The sequence below is a fragment of the Lontra canadensis genome, unplaced genomic scaffold (assembly GCF_010015895.1).
Source record: "Lontra canadensis isolate GAN:19392208 unplaced genomic scaffold, GSC_riverotter_1.0 scaffold106, whole genome shotgun sequence".
NCBI classification, from domain to species: domain Eukaryota; kingdom Metazoa; phylum Chordata; class Mammalia; order Carnivora; family Mustelidae; genus Lontra; species Lontra canadensis.
The window spans coordinates 3,526,353-3,551,854 of NW_022631100.1; the positions used below are offsets into that span (position 1 = coordinate 3,526,353).

General features: G+C 36.4%; 1 protein-coding gene across 6 annotated transcripts in view; it reads left to right on the forward strand.

The window, feature by feature from the left end:
* Positions 1 to 25,502, forward strand: part of RABGAP1L (RAB GTPase activating protein 1 like) — a 736,622-nt gene that overhangs the window by 136,530 nt on the left and 574,590 nt on the right. For all 6 annotated transcript variants that reach the window (XR_004380432.1, XM_032838759.1, XM_032838760.1 and 3 more), the window contains exon 11: positions 14,350 to 14,491. Coding sequence is in view for 5 of the 6 variants with exons in the window: in XM_032838759.1 (XP_032694650.1) it covers positions 14,350 to 14,491 (142 nt within the window). In the remaining variant the exon portion in view is untranslated. The remainder of the gene's footprint in view (positions 1 to 14,349; positions 14,492 to 25,502) is intronic.

Genomic DNA, 25,502 nt, shown 5'->3' on the forward strand with positions numbered 1-25,502 from the left:
ACATCTGGGCTCTTTCTATATGACAGAAAACAAATATTATAACAAAAGCTGTTTCTTTCACCTTTATAGTCATGGAGCATTTTTAGGAGCCAGGATTAAGAAATATATGTCTTATTATATCACAGTATTGTAATTGTTATGATGGATAAATAAGAGTTTACATAATGCCCTTTAGAATAGTGCTTGTCATCTGGCAAATACTCAGTAAATATTAACTATTTTATTAATGCTAATTGACTACTTGCTTTCTTCTATCTGTTCTGTATTCTCATTGCACAGAGTCCTATCATCCTGAAGTAAATGAATCAATCAATCAAACAATGAATAACTGTGGTAGGAAAGGTTCGGCTTTTGAAGTATGACAAAGCAGAGAAGGGCATTTCATTCAGAGAAAATAACTTGCGTAAATTCATAAAACTGATGCAAGGTGGTCTGCTCAAGAGATGTAGAAAAATTAGATATTGCTGAAGCATCAGTGCACTTTATTCTAAATAGGTAATTAGATACTTGCTTAGATACTTAGAGACTTTCCTCAGGTTGGGAGGATTTTAAAAGCTGTGAATGACGGTAGATTGGTAATTGAGAGAGGTCACTCTGGCAACAGTGAACAGGATGTTGATACTGGAGGTAGTAGATATGAAGTGAGTAGGCTATGATGGCCTAAAGGTAGGCAGTGTCCGTGAGGATTGTCGAACAGAGGAATTAGAGAGGCATCAATAGAGTAAAGACGGTAGCATTTGGTGAAGTTGAGGGGAGACAAGGAGGCTATGATTTTTTTCTTTTTTTAAGATTTTATTTATTTATTGAGACAAAGAGTGCAGGTGAGCATGTATGTGAGTTGGGGAAGGGAGAGAGAATCTTAAGCAGACTCCATGCTGAGCTTGAGGCCCCATATGGGACTCAGTCTAGCCACCCTAAGATCATGACCTGAGCCAAAATCAAGAGCTGGATGCTTGGGACGCCTGGGTGGCTCAGTTGTTAAGCAGCTGCCTTCAGCTCAGGTCATGATCCCAGCGTCTTGGGATCAGGCTTGGCATCGGGCTCTCTGCTTAGCAGGGAGCCTGCTTTACCCTCTCCCACTCTCCCTGCTTGTGTTCCCTCTCTTTCTATCAAATAAATAAATAAAATCTTCAAAAAAAAAAAAAAAAAGAGCTGGATGCTTAACCAACTGAGCCACCCAGGTTAGGATTACTTCTAAGTGACTGTGTGGTTGTTGATCCTCTTGATTGAGATAGAGTTCTTGGGAGAAAAGTTATAAAACTGAGTAATATTCTGTCGTATATATATCTCACATCTTCTTTATCCCAGGACCCTAAGATCATGACCTGAGCTGAAGTCAGACATTTAACCCACTGAGCCACCCAGGTGCCCCTAAAATTAGAGTTTTGAGAAAATCCAGTCTCTTTTTCTTGGATTTGAAAGCTACACCTAGTGATACTGCTGAGTGAACATCTCATCAAAATACAGGGTGCTGAACACTTATTATTGCCAACATTTAGAAGAATGACGTAGATAAATTTCAAAGCAAACTAGTTTCTTTTGGCGGAGATGGTATAGTTAAGCATTATGTACAAACTTGTACATAATGCAAGTAGTAGATAAAAAAAATCCTGGAGATCTAATGCACATCATACTGATTATAATCAACAGTACTGTATTACAGACTTTAAAGTTGCTGAGAGACTAGATCTTTTGTTCTTTCCACACAGAAAAAGTGACAACTATGTGACAAGATAGAGGTGTTAGCTGATTTTACAATGGTAATCATATTGCAGTGTATAAATGTATCAAATCAACACATACACCTGCACAACATTATATGCCAATTATATTTCAATTAAAAGGGAAATTATGCATCACCTGATATTTTTATTCTTCTTCTTCTTTTTTTTTTTTTTTTAACATATGGAAGGACTTCTAAAACAGCAGAAAGCAAAATTAGAATTTTGGAACATTCTGTTGCTTCAGATTCTATGTGCCTATCATGTTAATTCAAAATGATTTTTTAAATGACGGTTTTAAAATACCCCAAAATAGAACTTATATTGGAGATACTCATAACTTGTTCAAAAATAGTAGAGTAAAATTTGAAGATCTAATTGGCTTTATTGTGGTCTACACATTTAATGCAATCCTATCAAAATACCACCAGCATTTTTCACAGAACTAGAACAATCCATCCTAAAATTTGTATGGAACCACTGAAGAACCTAAATAGCAATCTTGAAAAAGAAGGGGAAAGCTGGAGGCATCATGATTCCACATTTCAAGTTACAGTACAAAGCTATAAGCATCAAGGCAGTATGGTACTAGTGCAAAAACAGATACATATATCAGTGGAACATAATAAAGAACCCAGAATTGGACCCACAACTGTGTGGTCAACTAATCTTCAACAAAGCACTCCCACCAAGTGGCCTGTGAGTGAAAAAATAACTCCTACCTAAAGATTTGTGTTCTTTGAGTACATTGAAAATTTAGCAGATAAAAACAAAATGCTTATCACCACCTAAAGGGCAATGTGACAGAGCTACTTGGATGTGATGGGAAGTAGCAATGTAATTGATAGTTACTAATAAAATTTTACTTATTTAGATGCACTGTCTTTAGGTTCAGATAATATTCTTATGTTTGAAACTGTGATTATTACTTGGAAAATACTACTTGTTCATCATTTTGAAATGAAATTATTTCCTATGAACAGAGACAACTGCTTTTGTTTCCAATAATGCTATGTAACATTCTTAGTTATGTTGCTCTTCACAAAAATGTTTTCTACTTTGTGCTGGTGCCAAAATGTAGTAAAAATTGGTAACAGCAGAGTTATTCTAGGTATAAAAAAAGGAAAGCATATGGAATTAAGAGCTTGGAAAAATGCAACATTTACTTCAGTGAACTCAGTGATCTTTTATTTCATAATTAGACATCTACAAGGAGAGGGAGTGTCAGAAAAAAAAATAGGAGCAGATTTGATGATTAGATGAAGTTATTATAAAACAGAATTCAGTTCACCAGAGGTCAGTTGAGTCAGCACAGTGAAAACGCATAGGGGGTGGTTCTTGAATTCTTGCTTATTTGGGGGATGCGTGTGATAAACGAGGAAGAACAGTTTGAGGCAATTTTAGATAAAAAACAATGTTATGATGAAAGAAATGCTTATATAATACTCATTTTAAAGGTAATCTTAAGAAATGTTATTTACATTAGATTAGTTTAGGAAATCCAGAACATTTTGAGGCCAACATACCATATTTTAATGCAGATTGGCATTTCTTGAGATAGGAAGCATATGTTGTAGAATTAACAAGGTTTAAATAATTTAAGTTATATTAACATATCTGATTACCATGATGAACAGATTTTCTGAAAAAAATGTTGCTTATTATAAAGATTTAAAATATTCTAATAATAATAAAAAATTAAGTAATATTTAGTTATTGGAGCATCTGGCCTAAAAGGACATACTGAATTTTACATCTGATTGGAAGGAATCACTTACTTCTGTATAGATATGTAGTGTGTATCATGTATTTTGAATTTAATACATAAAAAAGTGTTTTGAATTTGTATATGAATAAATATGTCAGCTAAGGCTTGTTCTCAATAGGTAATTTTTTTTAATTTTTAATTTTTTTTCAATAGGTAATTTTAAAAAATCCTATTAGATGTCCTTTTATCTCTGTAAGCCTTGGTTTCCTAGTTATAAAATAAGACTGTAGATTAATACAATTACTGAGGTTTTTTCCTTCTCTAAAGTTCTGTGACATTTGAATTAGTGAGCTACATAAAAGGATTTTACCACAAATAATTCCATGACTGCTATCATTAATTCAAAGTTAATTTATGATCTCTGTGGTAGTATTCACGGTGAGGATAAGATAGTTAAAATCTAATCCTTATTCCCAAAGGCTCTCTGTGTCACCTTCTATTAATAAGGAAATGTATAAAAATGTATATAAATCACCATTTTACAAAGGAGAATATGATAAATACTGAATGAAAATAATATATAGAATGCTGTGGGGTTTAGCAAAGGGAGGGACCGCAGTAGTGTAATGACACAATGTGGTGCTTAAAAAAAGTCCCTTTGAGGAAATATGTGAGGGTTTTTTTTTAAGATTTTTTTATAAATCTATATTCTATTTATAAATCTATATTTGAATAAATCTTTTATAAATAGATTTATTTTATATTATAAAATATATTTATTTTATTTATATTTATTATATTTATATATAATTATAGATTTATAAATCTGTATTTTTATATAAATATATTTTTTATAAATCTATATTTGTAATTGAACAGAAATTGAGTGCAGAATATATTTTAGCCTGTCTGTTGTTAAAAAACAAAATTCAGGCCATTAGATTTGAGGATGTAATTGGCTTTATTAAATGATTCATGAATCAGGCTGCATTCCATCTAGCAAGTAGAGGGAAGCTTCACTAAGTTAAACAGGAGAAAGATTTTAATTTTTTTCTTTTAACATTTATTTATTTTAAAGATCGAGAGCATGTGTGCAAGTGAGGGGGGAGGGACAGAAGGAGAAGGAAGGAGAAAATCTCAAGCAGACTCCCCACTGAGCACGGAGCCTGAGGACCCATGAGATCATGACCTGAGCTGAAATCATGAGCTGGATGCTCAGATGACTGAGCCATCCAGGTGCCCCTAAAAATCTCTCTTTATCTTTATTTTTGCCTTTTTAATTACGATGTTTATTGGTGTGATCTTCTTGGGTTTCTTTTGTTTGGGGCTTTTGGTGCCTCCTGGATCTGGATTTCTGGTTCCTTGGGAAGTTTTTAGCTATTATTTCTTCAAATTTTCTGTCCCCTTTTTCAAACTAGCTTTTACATTAAGTATTTTTCCAGATTATATGAACTTGGAAAGCATTTGGGTTAGTTTCTATCTTCTTGCATTTTAGAATAACCAGTTCTTATAAGTGCTTGCCTTCGAACCAACTAAATAGAGCTGTTTTACAAATTAATTCCTACCAGAGATAGAAACACATAGAACACATACATAGACACACGTGAATATGCAGGTAGATGCTGACTTTATTAGCTTCTGTTTTAAAATTACTACCATGAAATAAGTGTTACCTAAGGATCTGTCACAGCCGCTGACTCAGGAAGGGAATGGGTCAGCCCTTAGCTCACTACATTGTCCACTGCATGCACTGATGAGCTCTGGCATGCTCCCTCAGCCAGTTGTCCTAGGGAATCCCATGGAGGCTGGGCAAATCAGTAGGATAGCACCTGGCTGGATTTGCTAACACTGTTGCTGAACAAACCTAAACTTGTCACAAGAGAAGCCAGTAACTCAAGAGACAAGTGTTTGGAAAAGAGAAAGGGAGAAATTTATTTTGGGTTCCAGAAGCTAGGGGGATGGAAGGCTTAAGCCTTAATAACCAACCTCTCCACTGACAAGATGGACACCTAGAAGTTCATAGGAAGAGGATTGGCGGGGGGGTGCATGGCAAAAGTGCAGGCAGAGAGTGTGTGATCATGGGTGGGGGTCTGTACGTATTCAGCTCAAGATCCTGGGCAGGCAAGGGGACATGTGGGGTGTGGTCTTCTAGACATTTGGTTGCTATCAGGGCTTTTCTGTTCTTGTGGTTGGAATGTTCCAGTCATTGCAAAATGTTTTTTGTCAGTGCCACCTGAAAGTGTAGTAAGAAATAAATACAGTGGGTTTTGGTTAGAGCTTGAGTTGTTGAGTAGTCTTGTCTGTTTCTGGTTTTAACAGTTGGGCCTATGGTGGAGCAAGGGGGCTTGATGACATTAAGTATAAACTTTTAGTTATAAAATTTGTATTTGAGGTTCTCTGGTAGATGGTTAAGGTTATTGGTATAGATGGCTAAAGCTTTCTTTTAATATTTGTGGAGAAGCTACTTAAGATTTATATTTGTCCTTGGCAAGTCAAGTTTTAAATGGCTTTTCCTTCTTATTTTTACTTGGTAAGGATTACCTCCCTGCAATTTGCATTTTAAAGAGATTGGCTAGATAAAGAGTTCTCAGAGAAGACTGGGTAGGACATCAAACATTTTCATTTTAAATGCACAGGGGAAAAAAATGTAACCATTTTCTAGAAGACTTTTATTTCTTTAAGGTCAGAATTTTTACAATATTTATAAGCCTTTTGAGATAAATAGGGGAAGTTTTGGGATTGATGGTCTTTGAATTGTTTTTGGAACTGCACCTCTAGTCCGCTAAAGGCTAGTTTTGTAAATTAAGCACAGCTGTTTCTAATTTCTCAACTGAATTTCATTGCAGCCTAAATGATATCACAGGACTAACAGACCCATCTATTCATGAAAATGCCTTTTCTCCCTTGGGTACATTTAGCTTATGGGAGAAGGCCTAAAAAAATTTCTACCAGCCCTAGATACCAGCTTTCCAGTTTGTCCAAATTTCTGATTATAGTTAGTAAATCTTTTAAAAATATCTTTCAGGTTTTGGCTGAGACAAACAAAAAAGATTTCTGGAAGTATTAAACAACCTCATGGATACAAGAGAAATCCTCAAATAGGACGTAAAAGATACTGTTTTTACAAGAGATAGTCATTCGCCAAAATAGCCAAAGAAACAACCACCTGCAGGTACCAGGCAGGCAAAAAGTCCAAGCTGTGTTATTGGGATGTAAAGTTGTTGGGTCCATGGTGAAAGGAGTGAGACTGATACAAAGCGAAGGTCAAGCAAAGCTTTATTTCGTGCCAAGCATCAGGAATCAAACCGACCGTCAAACAGACCGGTCAGGGCCTCCCCTTACGGAAAGGACGACCCCTCCCTGCCTCACAGACTAACTTTTATAGAGCAAAGTCCATGTGGTTGAGCCTGGCCACACACAGGTGGCCAGTGAGATTGTAACACACAGAGAAAGCTGCACAGTCATGCTAGGTCACCCACAGGTGGCCAGTTGAACTACAATTCACCCATAGTAGACGTTTGCACTAGCCTATCACCTTGGTGAGAATCGGCCCCCCGAAAGGCGGGGCCCACGCTCCTAGGTAGCTAGGGAGACCGTAAGCGCGCTCTACTGATTGGACGTCTCCACCTGACCCCACTCATCCCTGCATTCGGGCTGTTATCTCTACCTGACCTGACCCACCCTTGTATCTGGGCTCTGTTACCTGGGACTTGCTTTTAAATAAGTTCCCTGGTGGGGGTTGGGGGGACAGGGTCAGTTTAAGTTTTACTGCATAAACAACAAAATGGCCGTTCAACTGAGGTGGGGCGCTCTGGCTGAATAGGCCTTTACAAAGTGAGACGGGCAAGAAAGAAATAGTTATTCCTAAGAGTGAAATTATTATTTATTTATTTTTTAAAATGATTTTTAATTTGTTTATCTGGCAGAGACAGACATAGCTGGAGAAGGGAACACAAGCAGAGGGAGTGGGAGAGGGAGAAGCAAGCTTCCCTGCTGAGCAGGAATCATGACCCAAGCTGAAGGGAGACACTTAACCAACTGAGCCACCCTGGCACCCCCTAAGAGTGAAATTATTAATAACCAATGGTCTGGCTTTGAAAATGATGGGATAATGTGAATTGTTATTTTCCCCTCTTGACTAGACTCAGGAGGTAATTTTTTTTTGAAAAGATTTTATTTATTTATTTGAGAGAGATAGAAAGCACAGAGAGAGAGAGATAGAGTGAGAGGGAGAAGCAGACTCCCCACTGAGCAGGGCACCCGATGTGGGACTCCATCCGGTACTCCAGGATCATGACCTGAGCCGAAGGCAGTTGCTTAACCAGTTGAGCCACCCAGGCTCCCTTATCAGCCTTTTGTAATGAATCTTTCAATGAAACTAATTTGGAATCTTGAAGCCTTAATATCCATAAAATAAGCCTCCCATTCTGTTTAATTTGGGAACCCCTACTTTCAGCCATACTTTTTAAATGAGCAGGCTTGTCTAATTTGAACATTCCCCATAATGGCCACTGTAAATTCTGGATTTTTTTTAATAGAATTTTTTTTTCATCTTGCTAGATACTTAGAACTTCTAGGACTGTAGTTCTTAGACATAAAATAAGCAGGTATGCTTGATTCTTTAGAATGTAAAGATCCCATTAGCTAGTAAGTCTTTGGGTTTTTCAGACCCCAACTAACACCTAAAAATAGTATGTTGTGGGGTTGGGATTGTGTGTGTTTTACTGTATTTCTTGCTGCACAGGAGTTTTCTGGAGGTTGTCAGGTGACCTGGTGTTAATCTAACCCTTCTGTGACTAGCTGATCAACCACAGGAGTCTTCTTGAGGTGGTATGTGCTCATTTGTTAAATGCTTGACCTGTACCCCACCAGTTTTTGTGGCTTTCTGCCTTTTAAGATCCCTGCCAGCAGTAGCCTTTATTTACACAAAACAAGACGAGCAAACATGTGCCTTAAAATATTAGCAGTGCTGTGTCTTGGCCACAAGAAGGCCCTCTGCACACAACTGACAATTCTTGTAGAACCTTGATGAGGTTTTCTGCCCTGGGTATTGTGGTCCAAAGGATTGAGGGCATGGTTCTGGGCAGACCGTTCCACCAGCTCAGTTGGACTTTAGGCGAAATTGCCATCTCGACTGGGCTCTCGGCGGAACTGCCAGCTCAGCTCTGGTTGGGCTCTGGGCAAATCTGCCAGCTCAAGCTGACCTACCCGTAAAGGAAAGCCACTCAGATCAGGAGCTTGAGTGCAGACAAAAAGGCATCTCTCACGCTGAGAGGTGCATACCTACAGCCCTCTGAAATGACAAAGACAAGGAACTCAAAGGGTTTGCATTTTTTCTCACTTTGCCTGAATGTTATAAGAAGTTTGCTTCAGGTCCTACCACTGCCACCAAATGTGTTAAATAATAAAATTCAAGCAAGCAAATTTGAAGATCTTACTTGCTTTGTTAACTCATGAATTGGGCAGCACCCCATCTAACAAATAGGATGCTCCAAAGAGTTACTTGAAGTGGAAGATTTTTATAGGATGATGGGGGCAAGAAAGGTATTAGTAAGAGAAAAGGGTTGTTCACTGGAGGCCACTCTCTAGGGGGAAAGCACGTGTCTTATCATGCAGATTACCCTATCTTTCTTTGTGGGGTAGAGAGGACCAGGTGGCGGACTCTGTTATGGATTGAAAAATTTCTGACTAACCAGTTAGGGCTACATTTCTGGGGATTGTTGAAACCGCAGTTAGATTATGTATTAACTATGGGTTTGGAGACTTGGTCTAAGTGACACCATTATGGGCCTCTGATTTTTTTTTTTTTCTTTTAACACAGTTTAAAAGCACAAAAGGAAAATTACATTTTGAAGATAAATGTTGATTTAAGCCTATTTAAGTCAAGGTATAATCAGTTAGTATAACCAAGAATCACATATGTGAGGTGATGGATAGTAACTAAACATTGTAGAAATTATTTCACAATATATATAAAGTATCAAATTATTATATTGTACATCTTAAACTTACACAGTGTCGTATTGCAGTTACAGCTCAATAAAACTGAAGAAAAGTAAGAGTAACTGAATAGGAATAACTTCTAATTGCAGAAAGATGAAAATTAACAAGGTTGGGAGGTCCTTATATGATTGTGGGAAAATAAAAAGCTGTGGAAGGCAAATGTTTTCCTAATTTAACAGTTCTGTGTAGGATCGGCTTTCTTTACCTTCACTTTTGTGAAGTTAAATAGAAGCTGTTTGCAAATGTATTTTTCCCATGTTATTATATGTATTTGCAGCTTAGTGAGACCATCTGATTGTTACATGATTTGTGATTTTTAAAAACATAGACATTTTTATTAAAACAAGAGTTCTTATAGGCAGTGGTTCACAATTTAACTTTCATCAGAATCACTTTTGGCTCTTTAAAAAACACAGATTCCCAGACCCCATCTTAAAGATTCTGAATAGAGATATGAGGATCACCGTTCTTTGTATTTGATGATAGTATACCATTTTAAACAACTAGAGTTTATTTGCATAAGTGTGAAGAATCTTTGTGACGTTTACTCAACCACATTTATGGGGCACATTTCATGTATTTACATGTTTCAAAGTGCTCTAGTTAATTCTAACATGAACCAGACAATTTTTATTTTACGCACAGATTGATTTTTAGTTACCTAAAAATAAGTGAATATTAGAAATAAAAAGTGTTTTTTATAAAAAAAGTCTCATTTTGAAACTAAATTGGTGAATATAATGTTTAGGTCTACATGAGATTTATAGTAATAGAGAAAATTTTGCTTCCATAGTAAACTAAGTGCAGATGAAATATTTTATCAGTGTTGTACACTTATCCACAACAACAAAGTTGAGTAGTTGTGATTGAGACCATATGGCTTGCACAGCTTAAGATATTTCCCATCTAGCTTTTTATAGAAAAAGTTCATTGACTCCTGACAAGGATTTACATTGTTTGTAAATAAGAACTGTTTTACTTCTTCCTTTCCAATATGAGTGCCTTTTCTTTCTTTTTCTTGCTTTATTGCACTAGTTAGGACTTCTGTATGATATTGAGTGGGAGTAGGAAGTGTCTGTGTCTTTGCTCTGTTCTCAGTCTTAGGAGAAAAGCATTTACTTTTTTACCATTAAGTGTGATGTTAGTTGTAGGTTTATGGATACTGTTTATCAGGTTAAGAAAACTCCCTTGTATTCCTAGTTTATTGAAAGTCTTTAACATGAATGAATGAATGCTGAATTTTCTCAAATGCCTTTCTGTATCTGTTGATGATGTGGTTTTTCTTGTTTAGTCTGTGAATATGTTGAATTATGTTGGTTTTTTTCAATGTTGAACTATTGTTGCATTTCCCAGATAAACTTCACTGGTTTTGATATATATCTATACCTATAAGGTATGTTGCTGGATTTTATTTGCTCATATTTGATTGAGGATTTTTATCTGTTTTTTTATGAGGGATATTGGGGCATTGGTGTTATTTCTTTAAATATTGAGTAGAATTTGTCATTGAAACTATATGGGCCTGAAGTTTTCATTTCAGGAAGGTTTTAACTTACAGATTCAATTTTTTTAATACAGGTCATGTATTTCTTCTTGGGTAAGTGTGGGCATTCTTTAGCTTTCAGAGCACTGGTCCATTTTATCTAAGCTGTCTAATTAATATGCATAGAGCTGTTTGCATTATTCCTTTTGACATCATGGGGTCTGTACAAGGATTATACACTTTTTTCCTGTTATGAGTAATTTGTACCTTCTTTCTTTTTTGGTTGGTCAGTTTAGCTAGAGATTTATCATTTTATTGATCTTTGCTAAGAACTACATTTTGGGGGTGCCTGGGTGGCTCAGCTGATTGAGCATATGCCTTTGGCTGAGGTCATGATCCCAGGATGCTGGGATTGAGCCCCAAGTCAGGCTCCCTGCTCAGCAGGGAATCTGCTTCTCCGTCTTCCTCTACCCTTCCCCCATACTTGTGCACTCACGCTCGCTCTCTTTCTCTCTCACTCTCTCAAATAAATAAATAAAATCTTTAAAAAAAAAGAACTACCTTAAGTGTTTTTTAAATTGTGCTTCTTTCTGCTTGCTTTGTGTTATTTTGCATTTCTTTTCCTTGTTTTTTAAGTAGAAAGTTAGATTACTGATTTGGGGGTGTTTCTTTTGTAATATAAGCACTTATAGCACTAAATCTATACTATGTAGATGTATTACTAATTTTGATTTGTTTTATTTTCATTTTTGCTGAGTTCAGAGTATTTTGTAATTGAACATTTCTCTTTCATTTTGATCCATGGATTATTTGGAATTGTGTTGCTTTATTTTTCAGTATTTGGAGATTTTCCAGATGTATTTCTCTTATTGATTCTAGTTTAATTATATTATGCTTACTAAACCTATTTTTTACAATTCAATTTTTAAAACTTAAAGATCGTGTTATAACCCAGGAAATAGTTTGTCTTGGAGAAAGTTCCATGTGCATTTGAATAGGGTGTGTAATCTGCCTTTGTGTTTTGTAGTGATCTATAAATACTAGATCCTGTAATTGGTGTTCAATTCTTCTATAACCTCAATGTGTTTTTGTTTACTTTGTTAGTGATTATTGTGAGAGGAATGTGAAATCTCCAATTATAAATGTGGGTTTGTCCATCTCCTTTAGTTTCCATCAAGTCTTTATACTGTTTAGTTGTTAGGTAAATTTATATATATTTACTTTTGTGTTCTCATTGACTTGATTCTTTTAACATTGTTCAATGACCTTCTTTGTTCCTAGTGGTTTTTTTCTTGTGTGGTAGTCTACTTTGTCTTATATTGATACAAGTCTCTTTAGACTATATTAGTGTATAGTCTCTTCAGTTTTCTTTTGATTAGTGTTTTCTTGGTATAGCTTCTTCCCTCATTTTACTTTAACTTACTTATATTATTTAAAGTTTTTCTTTTTTAGACAATGTAGTTGTGTCTTGTTTTTAATAGAATCTGACAGTTTTTGTCTTTTAATTGGTATGTTTAGGTCATTATGTTTAATATAATTATTTACATGTTTGAATTTAGGTCTGTCATTTTATTGTCTTCTGTTTTTGTTTCTTTCTCATTTCCTGTCAACTTTTGAATTATTTGAACATTTAGTATTCCATTTTTACTCTATTGCCTTATGATAATTTTAGTGGTTGCTGTAGGGATTGAGGTCTCTGTGTCTTGAGTAGAGTAGAAATACAATTAAAATTTGGTTGGTTTAAACCTGATAACTTTTCATGGCTGTCTTCTCTCTTTTAATGGGCAATTTTTAACTTTTATTATTTGCTAATTGATTTGAAGATACACCTGAGATTCGATTTGGGATTCAGAATTAATTCTTGAAAACAGTGAATAGTTAGTAGCTATATATATATTTTTTAAAGATTTTATTTATTTGACAAACAGAGATCACAAGCAGGCAGAGAAGCAGGCAGAGAGAGAGGAGGAAGCAGGCTCCCTGCTGAGCAGAGAGCCCAAGGCAGGGCTCGATCCCAAGACCCCGGGATCATGACCTGAGCCAAAAGGCAGAGGCTTTCACCCACTGAGCCACCCAGGCACCCCTAGTAGCTATATTTCTATAATTTAAATGGATTATATATAGTACAGGTAGATATTAGAGATAATTTTATCTCCATATATGCCTATATTATTCTTGTTTTGTGTTTTTTAGAGCCACTGTGCTATAAACATTGAAATAATGATGATAATAACAAGTGTTATTATTATTAAAAATTTGTTTCAGATACTTTGATAAATGTCCAGAGTTGATATAGATACTGTGACTCAGCAAAATTAAGTAATTTGTCCAAGACTTCACATCTTATTAGTAGTAAAATTTGAATTCAGATCCATGTCAGTTTGATTCCAAAGTTCATATGCTGTAGTATTAGTCTAGCCATTCATTCTACTGGTGTTTGTTGAGTACCTACTATGTGTCAGATACTATATTATTTCTGATTGAAAAATCAACAAAGTCCTTGCTGTTATGATGCCTCTGTCTTGTAAGACTGTCATTAAACAAATAAATATAATAACAAATGTGTTAATTACATTGTGGTAGTGCTGTGAAGGGGAAGGACAGGGAATGAAAAGTATCAGAAACATGAGGAACTTAGTTTGGATAGTTTGTAGGAGACCTGTACCCCTGAAACAAATAATACATTGTTATGTTAATTTAAAAAGTTAATACGTTAATATGTTAATTAATATGTTAATTTAAAAAAGATAGTTTGTAGGAGTGACATTAGCAATAAAGATCTAAGAGTGATGGGAGTTAGAAAGGCTCTGTTGGCCTGGAGAACAGGATCTCCCAGGGTCTTAAGTTGGAAAAGAATTTAAAGGTTCTTGGAACTGAAACAAGGCCAGAGTGGTTGGAATATAGTAACATGCTGTGGGTGTGAATTGAGACTGGAAAGAGAGGCAGGGGCCAGGTTACCTAGGGCTTTGTAGGCTGTGCTAGTTTAATTGACAGTTACCTTAATTTTTCCTCCTTAGGAAAGGGCCATAGAATGTAAACCATTTATAAAGTAAGAACTGTCTACTTCCATGAATTACTTAATGGATATAGCTGCTATCTTTTTATCTCAATGCAAGGTATAGTCAGTCCTGGAAATCTAGCATTACTTTTATATCTACCCTAGAAAATGTGGTGGTTCAAGTTTTTTTGATAAAAAGAAAATTTTTCCCACAATGTTTAGTAGGTTTCATTGGTTAAAATAATACAAGAAGAATAATGCATTTAGAATATCATGCAGAGAACAACACACTTTAAAATTTTTCTTAAGACATACAGGAGATCAAACATGACATGCTACTCTTAATTTCAGCTGTTTTTAATGAACCTTGAAATACTATCTTTTAGCTTTTCCTTCACATTTCTAATATTGGATCACATGTTTATGTCTTTCTCAGTCTGAGGGAAAAGGGCACACCAGTGCTGGAGATGCAATATATGAGGTAGTAAGTCTACAACGACAGTCTGAGAAGGAGGAACCAGTCACTCCCACTAGTGGAGGGGGTCCAATGTCACCGCAGGAGGATGAAGCAGAAGACGGTAAGAAGTGACACTGAGTTCTCTTTCTTTACATAGCTGCTGTACTTATAACCCTCAGCGCTGTGTGTGTGTGTGTGTGCGCTTGTGTGTGTGTGAGGGGTGCGGGAGGACAATGATGATTATTCCTAGTCTCCCCGCCTCTGCTGCTCTAGATTCTGCTAGATGCAGAAGAGATTTCGGTCCATTGCTTCCTTGGTTGCATAGTTCCCAGTGCCATTTATGCATCTGTTTAAATTTGCTGTTTTGCTTTCTGTTTTATTTCAAATATTTTTGAAGTGTTTAATGAGAAGTTTCAACTTTTCTCACATGTCTTTAGAATTTCAGTGATAGGTCATATCCCACTACTCATTTGATGTTATTTAGTTTTGACTTGTTTTTTGTTGTTGCTTTATCATTTTACCACTCAGTTTTTTGAAATAGCATGGTGTATGCTCTGTTTACTACGTGGATGCTACTGAGAGATGCTTACTGACCTCACAAGGGTCTCACTTCATTTGGCTCTGTGCTTAGTATTCTTTTTATAGGAACTAGAACTAACTGGCAGATCTTTACTTAAGCCCTTAAATGATCTGCTTATAGGATAGGGTTTATTAAAAATTTCTGAGTTTATATCATCTTTGAAAAAATGATCTTAGAATTCTTTCTCTCTATGAAACCATTCCTTTATTTGTTTTGCCATACAGATACTGGTTATTTTTTGGCTTGTATTTATTGAGTGTTTATTACATGCTAGACATTGTTCTAAGTGTGTAATTAAAAAAAAAACTTTGTGAAGGTATAATTTACATACAATGGAATGTATCCATTTTATTTATTTATTTACTTACCTATTTATTTAGAAAGATTTTATTTGTTTATTTTTAAAGATTTTATTTATTTATTTGACAGACAGAGATCACAAGTAGGCAGAGAGGCAGGAAGAGAGAGAGGAGGGGAAGGAGGCTCCCTGCTGAGCAGAGAGTCCGATGTGGGGCTTGATGTGGGGCTGGATCCCAGGACCCTGGGATCATGACCTGAGCCGAAGGCAGAGGCTTTAACCCACTGAGTCATCCAGGCGACCCTAAAAATTTATTTTTTATAAATAACTTTTTTATAACAAATATAAGCTATTTTTCAAGTTGTACCATTTTCCATCTTTATCAGCAACATAGAGTTACTTGCTTCATATCATTTACCACATTTGGCAACTGTCAATTTTTAAATTGACAGTAGCTGTTCTAGTGGGTGTATAGTGGTATCTTGTGACATTAATTTGAATTTCCCTAATGACTTACCATGTTGTTCAATTTTTCATGTGGTATTTGCCATTTGTCTATCTTTTTGGTCAACAGACCATTCAGATCTGTTGCCCATTTTTAAATTGGGTTGTTTTCTGTTTGAATTTTCATATTTCATCTCTCTGTGTATATGCAAATATGTAAAAGTCCTTTATTGATATATTTTGCAAATATTTTGTCCCACCCTGTAGTTTGCCTTTTCATTTTTTGAACAATGTCTTTTGGAGAGTAAAAGTTTAAGTTTTATGAAGTCTAATTTGTCAGGTTTTTTCCTTAATGATTTTGTCTGTGATCCACTTAAATTTTTATGTTTAGTTGGAGGTAAAGCTTAGAGGTTTTTTGTTGTTGCTTTTGTTTTTTGTTTTGTTTTGTTTGTTTTTGGGCTTAAAACTCCAAACCTGTTATTATATTTTATGGCTTCTGAAGGTCAGGAGTTAGGGAATGGTTTTTGTGGGCAGTTCTGGTTAAGAGTTTCTTATGAATTGTCAGGTGTTGTCTGGGGACATAATCATCTAAAGACTTCCCTAGGTGGGGCTGAAAGGGTCCCATTCACGTAATTACCAAAATGATGCTGGTGGTTGGCAAGCAACTTTTCTTTCTCTCACATGGGCCTTCCCCAGGGGCTGCTTGGGTGTCATTGTGAGATAATGGCTAACTTCCTTCAGTTAGCAATCCAGGAGACCAAGGTAGAATCTGCAGTGCCTTTTATGTCCTAGCTTTGGAGTCATGCAATATCACTTTCATAGTATTCTCTTGATTACAGAGTTCAGCCCTTCCATTGCGTGACTCCACTATATTCTATACAAGACTCCCAAGAGCACTGTTGTGGTCATCTCCTTCCCAGCCAACACAAAGAGGAAAAGATCAGAGATCACATGCAGGAGAATTTTAGGCCAGACCTAGAAACACATTCTTTTCTGGTAAACAAGAACCACAGCACTGGTTTGGGAATGTAATTGAGCTATATGCACAGGAAGAAAAAGCAAGTGTTTCAAGTATCTACCAGAAAGTAATTTGAACACAACATTTCAGGTAATGTTTTACAAAAATGCCAGTCTTAGAAATGAAAAATACATGGAACTAGAATTGGGAGAGAACAAAAATAATAGAATGACAGGTGCTACTCAATAGGAATAGATTATATTATACATTATATAATACATTATATAATTTAGTAAATAAAAATTCCTTACTTCTATCCACTAACTTAAAAGAAGGTTAACTAACATGGATTAGATATCTGATATGTGGCATATAATGTATTAGATATTTAATAAATTTAGTTTTATATTTTACTCACATTAGCCCTGAGAAATAAGTATTATCATCTTTATATAACATATGAAGAAATAGACTAAAAAGTTTTAGGTAAATCATTTGGGGTCAGAGGGCTAATAATAATACACAGAATCTGGGACGCCTGGGTGAATTAGTTGGTTAAGCCTCTGCACTGGGTCCTGCATTGGGCTCCTTGCTCAGCGGGGAGCCTGCCTCTCCCTCTGCCTTCTGCTTCCCCTGCTTGAGAAATAAACAAACAAATGAATAAATAAAATATTTCCCCTGAAAAACAAATAAATATTTGAAAAAAATAATATACAGAATCCAAACCTATGTTAGTCTCACTCTAAAGCCAGTGAATTTTCGTGACCTACAAGATCAAGGTATTCTTCTTTAAACCATGAATTGTAACTCCACTCTCAATTGCTTAAAAGGTAGTATTTTTAATATTATAGACAAGATATTTTAGATCTTACATATTTCAGATCCTATTCTAGATCTAATATCATATGCCTTGGATGGAAGACTATAATGTAACATAATATGAAAATATAACATGAGACTCTATCGTCCAAACAGCATATGTTATGTGAAAGCACTTTTGGAGAGTGATTTCAGCATACAGATCAACTAGTGCATTAAAAAAGACCTCTAATAAAAAAAAAATAAAATAAAAAAGACCTCTAGATATAGAATATTTCAATTATGTTGGCCAGAAGCAAACATCCTTCTTTAAAACCTTTGGAAGCCAAAATATTCTCTTCAACAGAAGTCTTTCAGACAGACAAGTCCACCTTTAATTTATTTTCCATGAGTTTTGTCTGACATATTACTTGATGTTATTCAAGGCTTAGAAAGGTATGTTTTGGTTTAGTGGTAATTACTTCAGGGGTGAGAAGATTTGAAAGTTGTGCAGATGCACTTGAAGGGAAGAGCTGCTTACTTATGGAAAGCAACATTACTAGAAAATGGATACATTGAGAAGTAAATGGCAAACCAAATGATCCCAGGTTTAGCTTGCTACTAATTAGCAAAATATTCAGAAACAGTCACTGCCAGGATCTTAAGATCATGTAGCTGAGCATTGAAAAGGCCATTTTTTAAATCTTACTGAATTAGGCACAGGCTTCATTTTTACTTTTATTGAAGTATAATTAACATACAATGTTATATTAGTGTTGGGTGTGCAATGTAATGATTCAACAATTCTATACATTTCCATTGTACAGCATGCTAAGTGTAGTCACCATCTGCCGCCAAACAACATTATTGCTATCTTATTGACTATATATTCCATATGCCCTACTTTTCATCTTCATGACTTACTTATTTTGTAACTGGAAGTTTGTACCTTTTAATCCCCTTTCTCTCTTTTACCCATCTTCCCATCTTCTCCCCTCTGGCAACTACCAGTTTGTCCTCTTTTTTTTTTTTTTTAATTTATTTTAAGATTTTATTTATTTATTTGACAGAGAGAGAGTGATCACAAGGAGGCAGAGAGGCAGGCAGAGACAGAGAGATGGGGAAGCAGGCTCCCTGCTGAGCAGAGAGCCTGATGCGGGACTCAATCCCGGGACCCTGGGATCATGACCTGAGCTGAAGGCAGAGGCTTTAACCCACTGAGCCACCCAGGTGTCCCTGTCCTCTCTCTTTTTAAAAGATTCTAGTTATTTATTTGAGAGAGAGAGAGAGTGAGAGAGAGAGAGAACATGAGCAGAGGGAGAGGCAGAGGCAAAGGGAGAAGCTGACTTCCTGTTGAGGGTAGAGCCAGAGTGGGGTTTAATCCCAGGTTGCTGAAATCATCACCGGAGCCGAAGTCAAAGGCTTAACTGACTGAGCCACCCAGGTGTCCCTGTTCTTTTTAAGAGTCTTTTTTTCTTTGCCTCTTTTTTCTTTGTTCATTTGTTTTTTTAGATTCCACATATAAATGAAATCATATGGTATATATCTTTTTCTGTTTGACTTATTTCCCTTAGCATTTATGCCCTCTAGGTCCATCAGGTTGTTGCAAGTCCTCAGGGAAATGTAAATCAAAACCACAGTGAAGTACTGCCTTACACTCATGAGAATGGCTAGAATCAAACACGAGAGAAATAACAGGTGTTGGCGAGGATGTGGAGAAAAGGGAACGCTTGTGCACTGTTGGTGGGAATGCAAACTTGTGCAGCCACTGTGGAAAACAGTGTGGAGGTTCCTCACAAAATTAAAAATAGAACTACCATATGATACAGTAATTCCATTATGGGGTATTTGCCTAAAGAAAACAAAAGCACTAATTTGAATTGATAAATGCACCCCTATGTTTATTGCAGCATTATTTACAAAACCTAAGGTATGGAAGCATCCCCAAGTGCCCATTGATAGATCAATAGATAACGAAGAGGTAGTATGTATGTATGGTGGGATATTAGCCATAAAAAAACAAGATCAAGCTTCATTTTTGTTGTAACCATTTTGATAGATTTCTTTTGACACGGTTGTGTCCAAATGGCTACTTCAAAATGTGAGGAACAGAGGCAGAAGAGATACATTTGAGAATATTCTGGAGGTAAAATCAAGAGGTTTGTAAATTAATTGTATGTCATGAGCAGCAGAAGGGAAGGGAAGAAAAAGAAAGGTCACATCTAGGTTTCTAGTGTAGGTGGCTGGATGACTTTGGTTGAACAAATGAGACAAGAGGAGGAAGAATGGATTTCAGGGTAAGGGTAAGATTTATTCTGTTTCAGATACTGATGAGTTTGAACTCACTGGACATTAAAGTGGGACTATTTTTCAGTTATTAGAAATAGTCTTTAATTGTGAGAGAAGTTTAATAGCTAGAGATAAAGGTTGGAGAGACATTAGAAAGAGGTAATAAGAATGGCTAAAATTTCCTTGGGAGAAAATGAGGGAGGTGCAGGTTAAAAGTAGAATTTAAGTAATCACTGACACTTGAGGGGTAGATGTAGGAAGAGAAAGCCCAGCTAATGGATTTGCAGAAAAATGATCAGAACATTTTGAGAGGACGAGTAGTAGTAACAGACTGAGGAGTGGAGATTTGTAAGGTGGGGGTGATGTGCAGCATTGCCACATGGAACAAGGAGGTTCAATATGAAAGGATCAAAAACTGTTCATTGGATTTGGTAAATTTTAGAAGTCTCCATGATGGTGATTTTACTGACTTTGGGAAATAAAGCCTTATTATAGTGGATTTGGAGAAGGAGAACAGTTCTTAAACTTTCAAGAAAGTTGATGAGAAGAGGAAAGAGATTGGATTAAAAACATTGGGTTAGTTAGGCCAAGAGAGGGGTAAGAAATTTGAGCTCATCTGTAGCTGGAAAGGGAGAGCTTAAACAGGGAGGAGTTAGGCACTGAATGTGTAGCAGTCCAGGCTCCTGACATGCTTCTGTGTCTTTGCAAGTGCTGTTTACTCTGCTTGGAGGCTTTTTCCACTTAAGTCCACCTGGGTAAGCTCTACAACAGGAAGGCATGTGAACAGTCAAAAGAAAATAGTAATTTTAGTGTACTGGCAGTTTCTATACTGAGAGATGTTTCAAAATATTTTCTATGACTTTTTTAGTAGGTTTCTCAGGCAAATTTACATTTAAAAAGTATTCAGCACACAAGCCTGAGTAAGGAGCTTGGCGAATCCACTTATCAAAAAGCAATGATAAAAGTCGATAAAATTGTCCAAAACCAGCCAGTTCAGGACTTGGGAAAGTGACAAATTATAAAAAATGGAGAAACATCTATTCAAGAAAAACTACTGAACTCAGAAAAGAACAGTCTGTATTTTAGTCCCTGAGGCTGCCCCCTTCTGCTCATTCCCACCACTGGCTTATTGTCATGACAATTTTACAAGGGTGGGGCAAGCTGTGAAAACTGGGAGCTTTTGCCAAAACAGATCCATAAATACAGTGAATGAATTTGGGTGGCCAGAGGGGAGGGAGTCTGGGAGATGGGAAAAATGGGTGAAGGGAAGTGGGAGATATCAGCTTCCAGTTGTGGAATAAATAAGTCATAGGGATGAAAGTTACATATAGCACAGGGAATATAGTCAGTGGTCTAGTGATAGCAGTGTGTGGTGACAGATGGTAGCTGCGCTTGTGGGGAGCACAGCGTAGCATATAAAGTTGTCGTCACTGTCTTGTACCCCTGAGACTCATGTAATATTGTGTGTCAACTATACATCAACAAAAAAGGAAAGAAGAAAAAAAAAAGAGGAAAGAAGGAAAATCAGTAGCTTTGCCTTAGCTGCTGGAAGGGGTTTACTTGATTTGAAGCAAACATAGAAACCTGTATTTCTGTAATGTTGTTGGAAACAGTAGTGATTTCTGTGGCAAAAAGATGGGAAGGCCAATGTTGTTAATAGCATGAGACCATAATTCTGGTTGGGGAAAGCCATAGGTTGGCCAGAATTTGAACAAGATTTAAGGAATAGGTGGGCCTTCATAAGATCGTACATGTCACTGGTGGTCTAGAAGACTGCGTCTGGGTGTGAGGCTATGCACACACTCAGGAGAGACCAGAGAGAGCCCTAACTAGTCACATATCCATGTTGGACCTGAGACCTTGCATGTGTATGACTGAGTCCTGTTTCCAGAGTTCTGTCTCCAAAATGGTTTTGCTTTTCTTCTCTATTCAGCGGAGAGCAGCTGTGTTCCAAGTGGAGTAAATAGCTGAAGACTGGTTCTCCCAGGATCAAGCCTTTAGTCTTCCCTTGTCAGCAGGTGGCAGCTCCCAGGCTCCAAATCTCAGAATCCAGAATCTGACCTTTCTCTGACTGGATCATTGCTTGTGCTGGATTATTGCCATTGTCCCTAACTGGTTTCTTGCCTTTCACCCTTGGCCCTACCACCCTAGCCTGTGTTCACACTCACCAGCCATACATATTCTTTAGAAATTTGTAAGATTACTTTTCTTCTCCCCTTAAAGTCCTCCGTTGGCTTCTCATTTCACTCAGCCAAATGTTCTTTTTACCAAGATCGACAAGGCTGAATGCAGTCTTGCTCTCGACTTTTACCTTTCTGACCTTATCCCTGACACTGCCTCCCTCACATGCCACACTTGTCCTCTTGCTATTCTTCAGACACACCAGGTGTATGCTTGCCTAGGGCTGGAGCACTCGCTGTGGCCGCTGGCTGGGACCCTTGTTCTTAGGTTGCTGCATGGTCCCCTCCCTCCTCTCATTCTAAGTTTTCTTCAGCTGCCACCTTCTCATTGAGATCTTGCCTGCTCAGGAAATAGGAGGGATAATAATAAATGAATGAACAAATAATTAAAAAAGTAAACATATAGATGCAATATAATAGATATAATAAATGATTGTTTCTCCTTTTATAATGCCTCAAAATGATTGAATATTGAGGAATATTAGAAAAACAGATGCAGCATTTTGGGATTGCATTTGAAAATATGAAAAACAAAAAAAATTTCAGTTTCTCTTCCTTATGTATATGGTCTAAAGAAGAACAAGTCATCAGATTTCTGTTTTTCTAAAAATTTCTTGCTTTTGTTCGTAATGATTTTTCAGGTGTCACCTCATCTTTTGAAATTCTGTTAGCCATCACCTATATTTAAAAAGCTACAAAAATCACAGAGTAGGAAGTAATACTTTTTTTTTTAATAGATCGGGCATTTCATACATTTTCAATATACTTTATTATTAGTTCTGTAATTGACATTTCTGTCAACGCAGACATCAAAAGTTAGAGCTGGAGGTGGCATAGGAATGTTTTCCTGCTGGGGGGATTTGGAGTATTCTTTTATTTAATTATTTTCAGCAATTTGCCTGTCAAAGCAAAAGTGGAAGTTCAAGTCACTCTAAATTGTCTTACCTTAACCTGTAATTTAACTAAAAAGGGTTACAGATTTAAAAGGACTAAAACTGCTCTTAATTTCCTGCGAAAGATCTAAAGTAAAATGAATTAAGATATCTTTGCATTTTTTCAAATGTTGTTTAAAAAATGAAGTGGTTTAAGGGTATTAATTTGAATGCAAAGGAATCTTAGCAGAAAGGTAAATCCGTCAATGCAACATCATAGGGATTATTTGAAAATTACCTTATCACCTTTAGGCACTCCTGCATATTCTGAATTGCTCCTGCTTTTGAAACTTGAAATGCCCTCATTTTGCTTCATCTGTATTTCAAACTGCCTTTCTGTTTGTTACCCTGAAACTTGTATTTAGTTACTTAACATGGATAGTAAATTATGTGAAGGCAAAAGATGACAAATACAATGTGATTTCCTTTAAGACACATGCCCAAGTAATTGTAGAAGACCAGAGTCACAGTAATATCAGGTAAGCTTCTCTCCTGGTTGTACTTTTTAATCCAGTATAATCTATAGTTTTTATATTGGGATTGATTAAAATTCTATCTAAAAAAAATTTCCCCATGATTTAAGAGACTGTTAGCTGTCTAACACAGCTCCTAACTCATTATAACTTAAGAGCAAAATAGTCTCAAACTCAATCAGAGGCTTATTTTCTCCTAATTTCTTAATTCATAGTCTGATTAGAGAAAAGGCGATAACAAAGAGCTTTTACTACAGAAACCAGTTTGCAGATGAAACTTTTTAATATTCAAATGAGAAGATGATAGGGGATGTAGAAAAGAAGTTATTTTTTTAGGAAAATGTAGTGATCATATAGCACTTATGTGTGGCAAGCACCAGCTGCAGAAGTGCTGCTCAAACTTTAAATGTACACATACATTGCCTGGAGATCTTGTTGAAGTCAGGTCTTATTTCTTACAACTGGGATGGGGCCTGATCTGCATTTCTAAAGAAATGTCCTACCAGATTCCACATCACACGTCCAGTCACAAGGATTTAAATAACCTGCTTATATTAATTAATTTAACCCTCACATCTTCCCTCACAGATCTGCACTATTACTATATCCATCTTGTAGATGAGCAAAATATGTTCCAGTAAAACAATCTTGGCATATTAGATACTGTGTCAGATATTTTACTTATAAAATAAAATTTATAAATTTTATATTTTTATAAACTTTATTTTATAAATTATAAATTATAATGATAATTATAATTAAAGTGATTAGTTAAATTAATTATAATTAAGTTACAAATTATAAATTTACAAAATTTATAAAAAGTCAGATAATTTATTTATAAAATTTGTGTGTCTGTGAGAGAGAGAAAGAGGAGGAGAGGGAGGGAGGGAGAAAAGGATTTTATAATATTGTTTTATTCTTGCATTTTAAATTATCTGTTTCAACAAAGTGATTAAAAATATATTTGATAAGGGAAGGTATTTAAGAGAAAGTGGAAGGAAAGAGTGAATTAGTTTTTATTCGCTCCATAACAAGTTACCAAAACATTTAGCATGTTAAAACAATACACATTTATTATCTCACATTTTCCATGGATCAAGAGTCTGGGCATGGCTTTGCCCAGGGCCTCACAAGGCTGCAGTCCAGAGTTTCAGTTAGGAAACTGAAATGTGAGGCTGAGGCTTGCAGTTCTCTTCAAAGCTCAAGTGATTGTTGGCTGAATTAATTTTCTTGCAGCTGTAGGGCTCCTCGTGGCTTGCTTCTTCAGAGCCAACAACAGGAGAATCTACTGTAAGGGAAGGCCCAAGCCCTCTTTGAAGCATTTGCCTGATTAGGTTAGGCCCACCTTGCTAGTCTCACTTTGATTAATTAAAAATCAGACTGGTTGGGAACCTTATGTCTGCAGAATCCCTTCCCCTTTGCCTTATGACACAACCTAGTCACAGCCATCATATTTACACATTCTACCTACACTCAAGGGTAGGGATTTTGCAGGGTGTGTACCCCAGGAGTCAGGAATCTTTGGAGCAGTCTTAGAACTGCTTATCACAGAAAGGGTATGTACCAAAAATAAAGCAAACCTGTTTTGCTTTTTTTTTTTTTTAAAGGTTTTATTTATTTATTTGACAGAGATCACAAGTAGGCAGAGAGGCAGGCAGAGAGAGAGGAAGAAGCAGGCTCCCTGCTGAGCAGAGAGCCCAGTGTGGGGCTTGATCCCAGGACCCTGAGATCATGACCTGAGCCTAAGGCAGAGGCTTTAAACCACTGAGCCACCCAGGCGCCCCAAAGCAAACCTGTTGTTTTTGAAGCACCAGTTCAGTAACAGCCACTTTCACATACATGTTATTTCACTTGTCAGTGTAACAATGCAACATAGGTACTATTACTTCCCTCATTTTATAAGTTTATATCTCATTTCTCCTATTGGACTAGGCACTAGTATATAAATATATGCAGTGTTGGCTAAACAAAAAGATGATCTAAACAGCTCTTCCAAAGGGTACATGATGAATTGCCAAATGAATAATACGAGCATTTATTGGTACAGATTTCCAGTGTCTTTTCTCAAGCCATTTCCATTACTTGTGAAAACCTTAGCATCTCTGCCTGTTGAAGCCAGGGTTCAGCTGGCTATCAGTTTAAATGCCATTTCTTTGTCACTTATCCCCAGTCAGAAG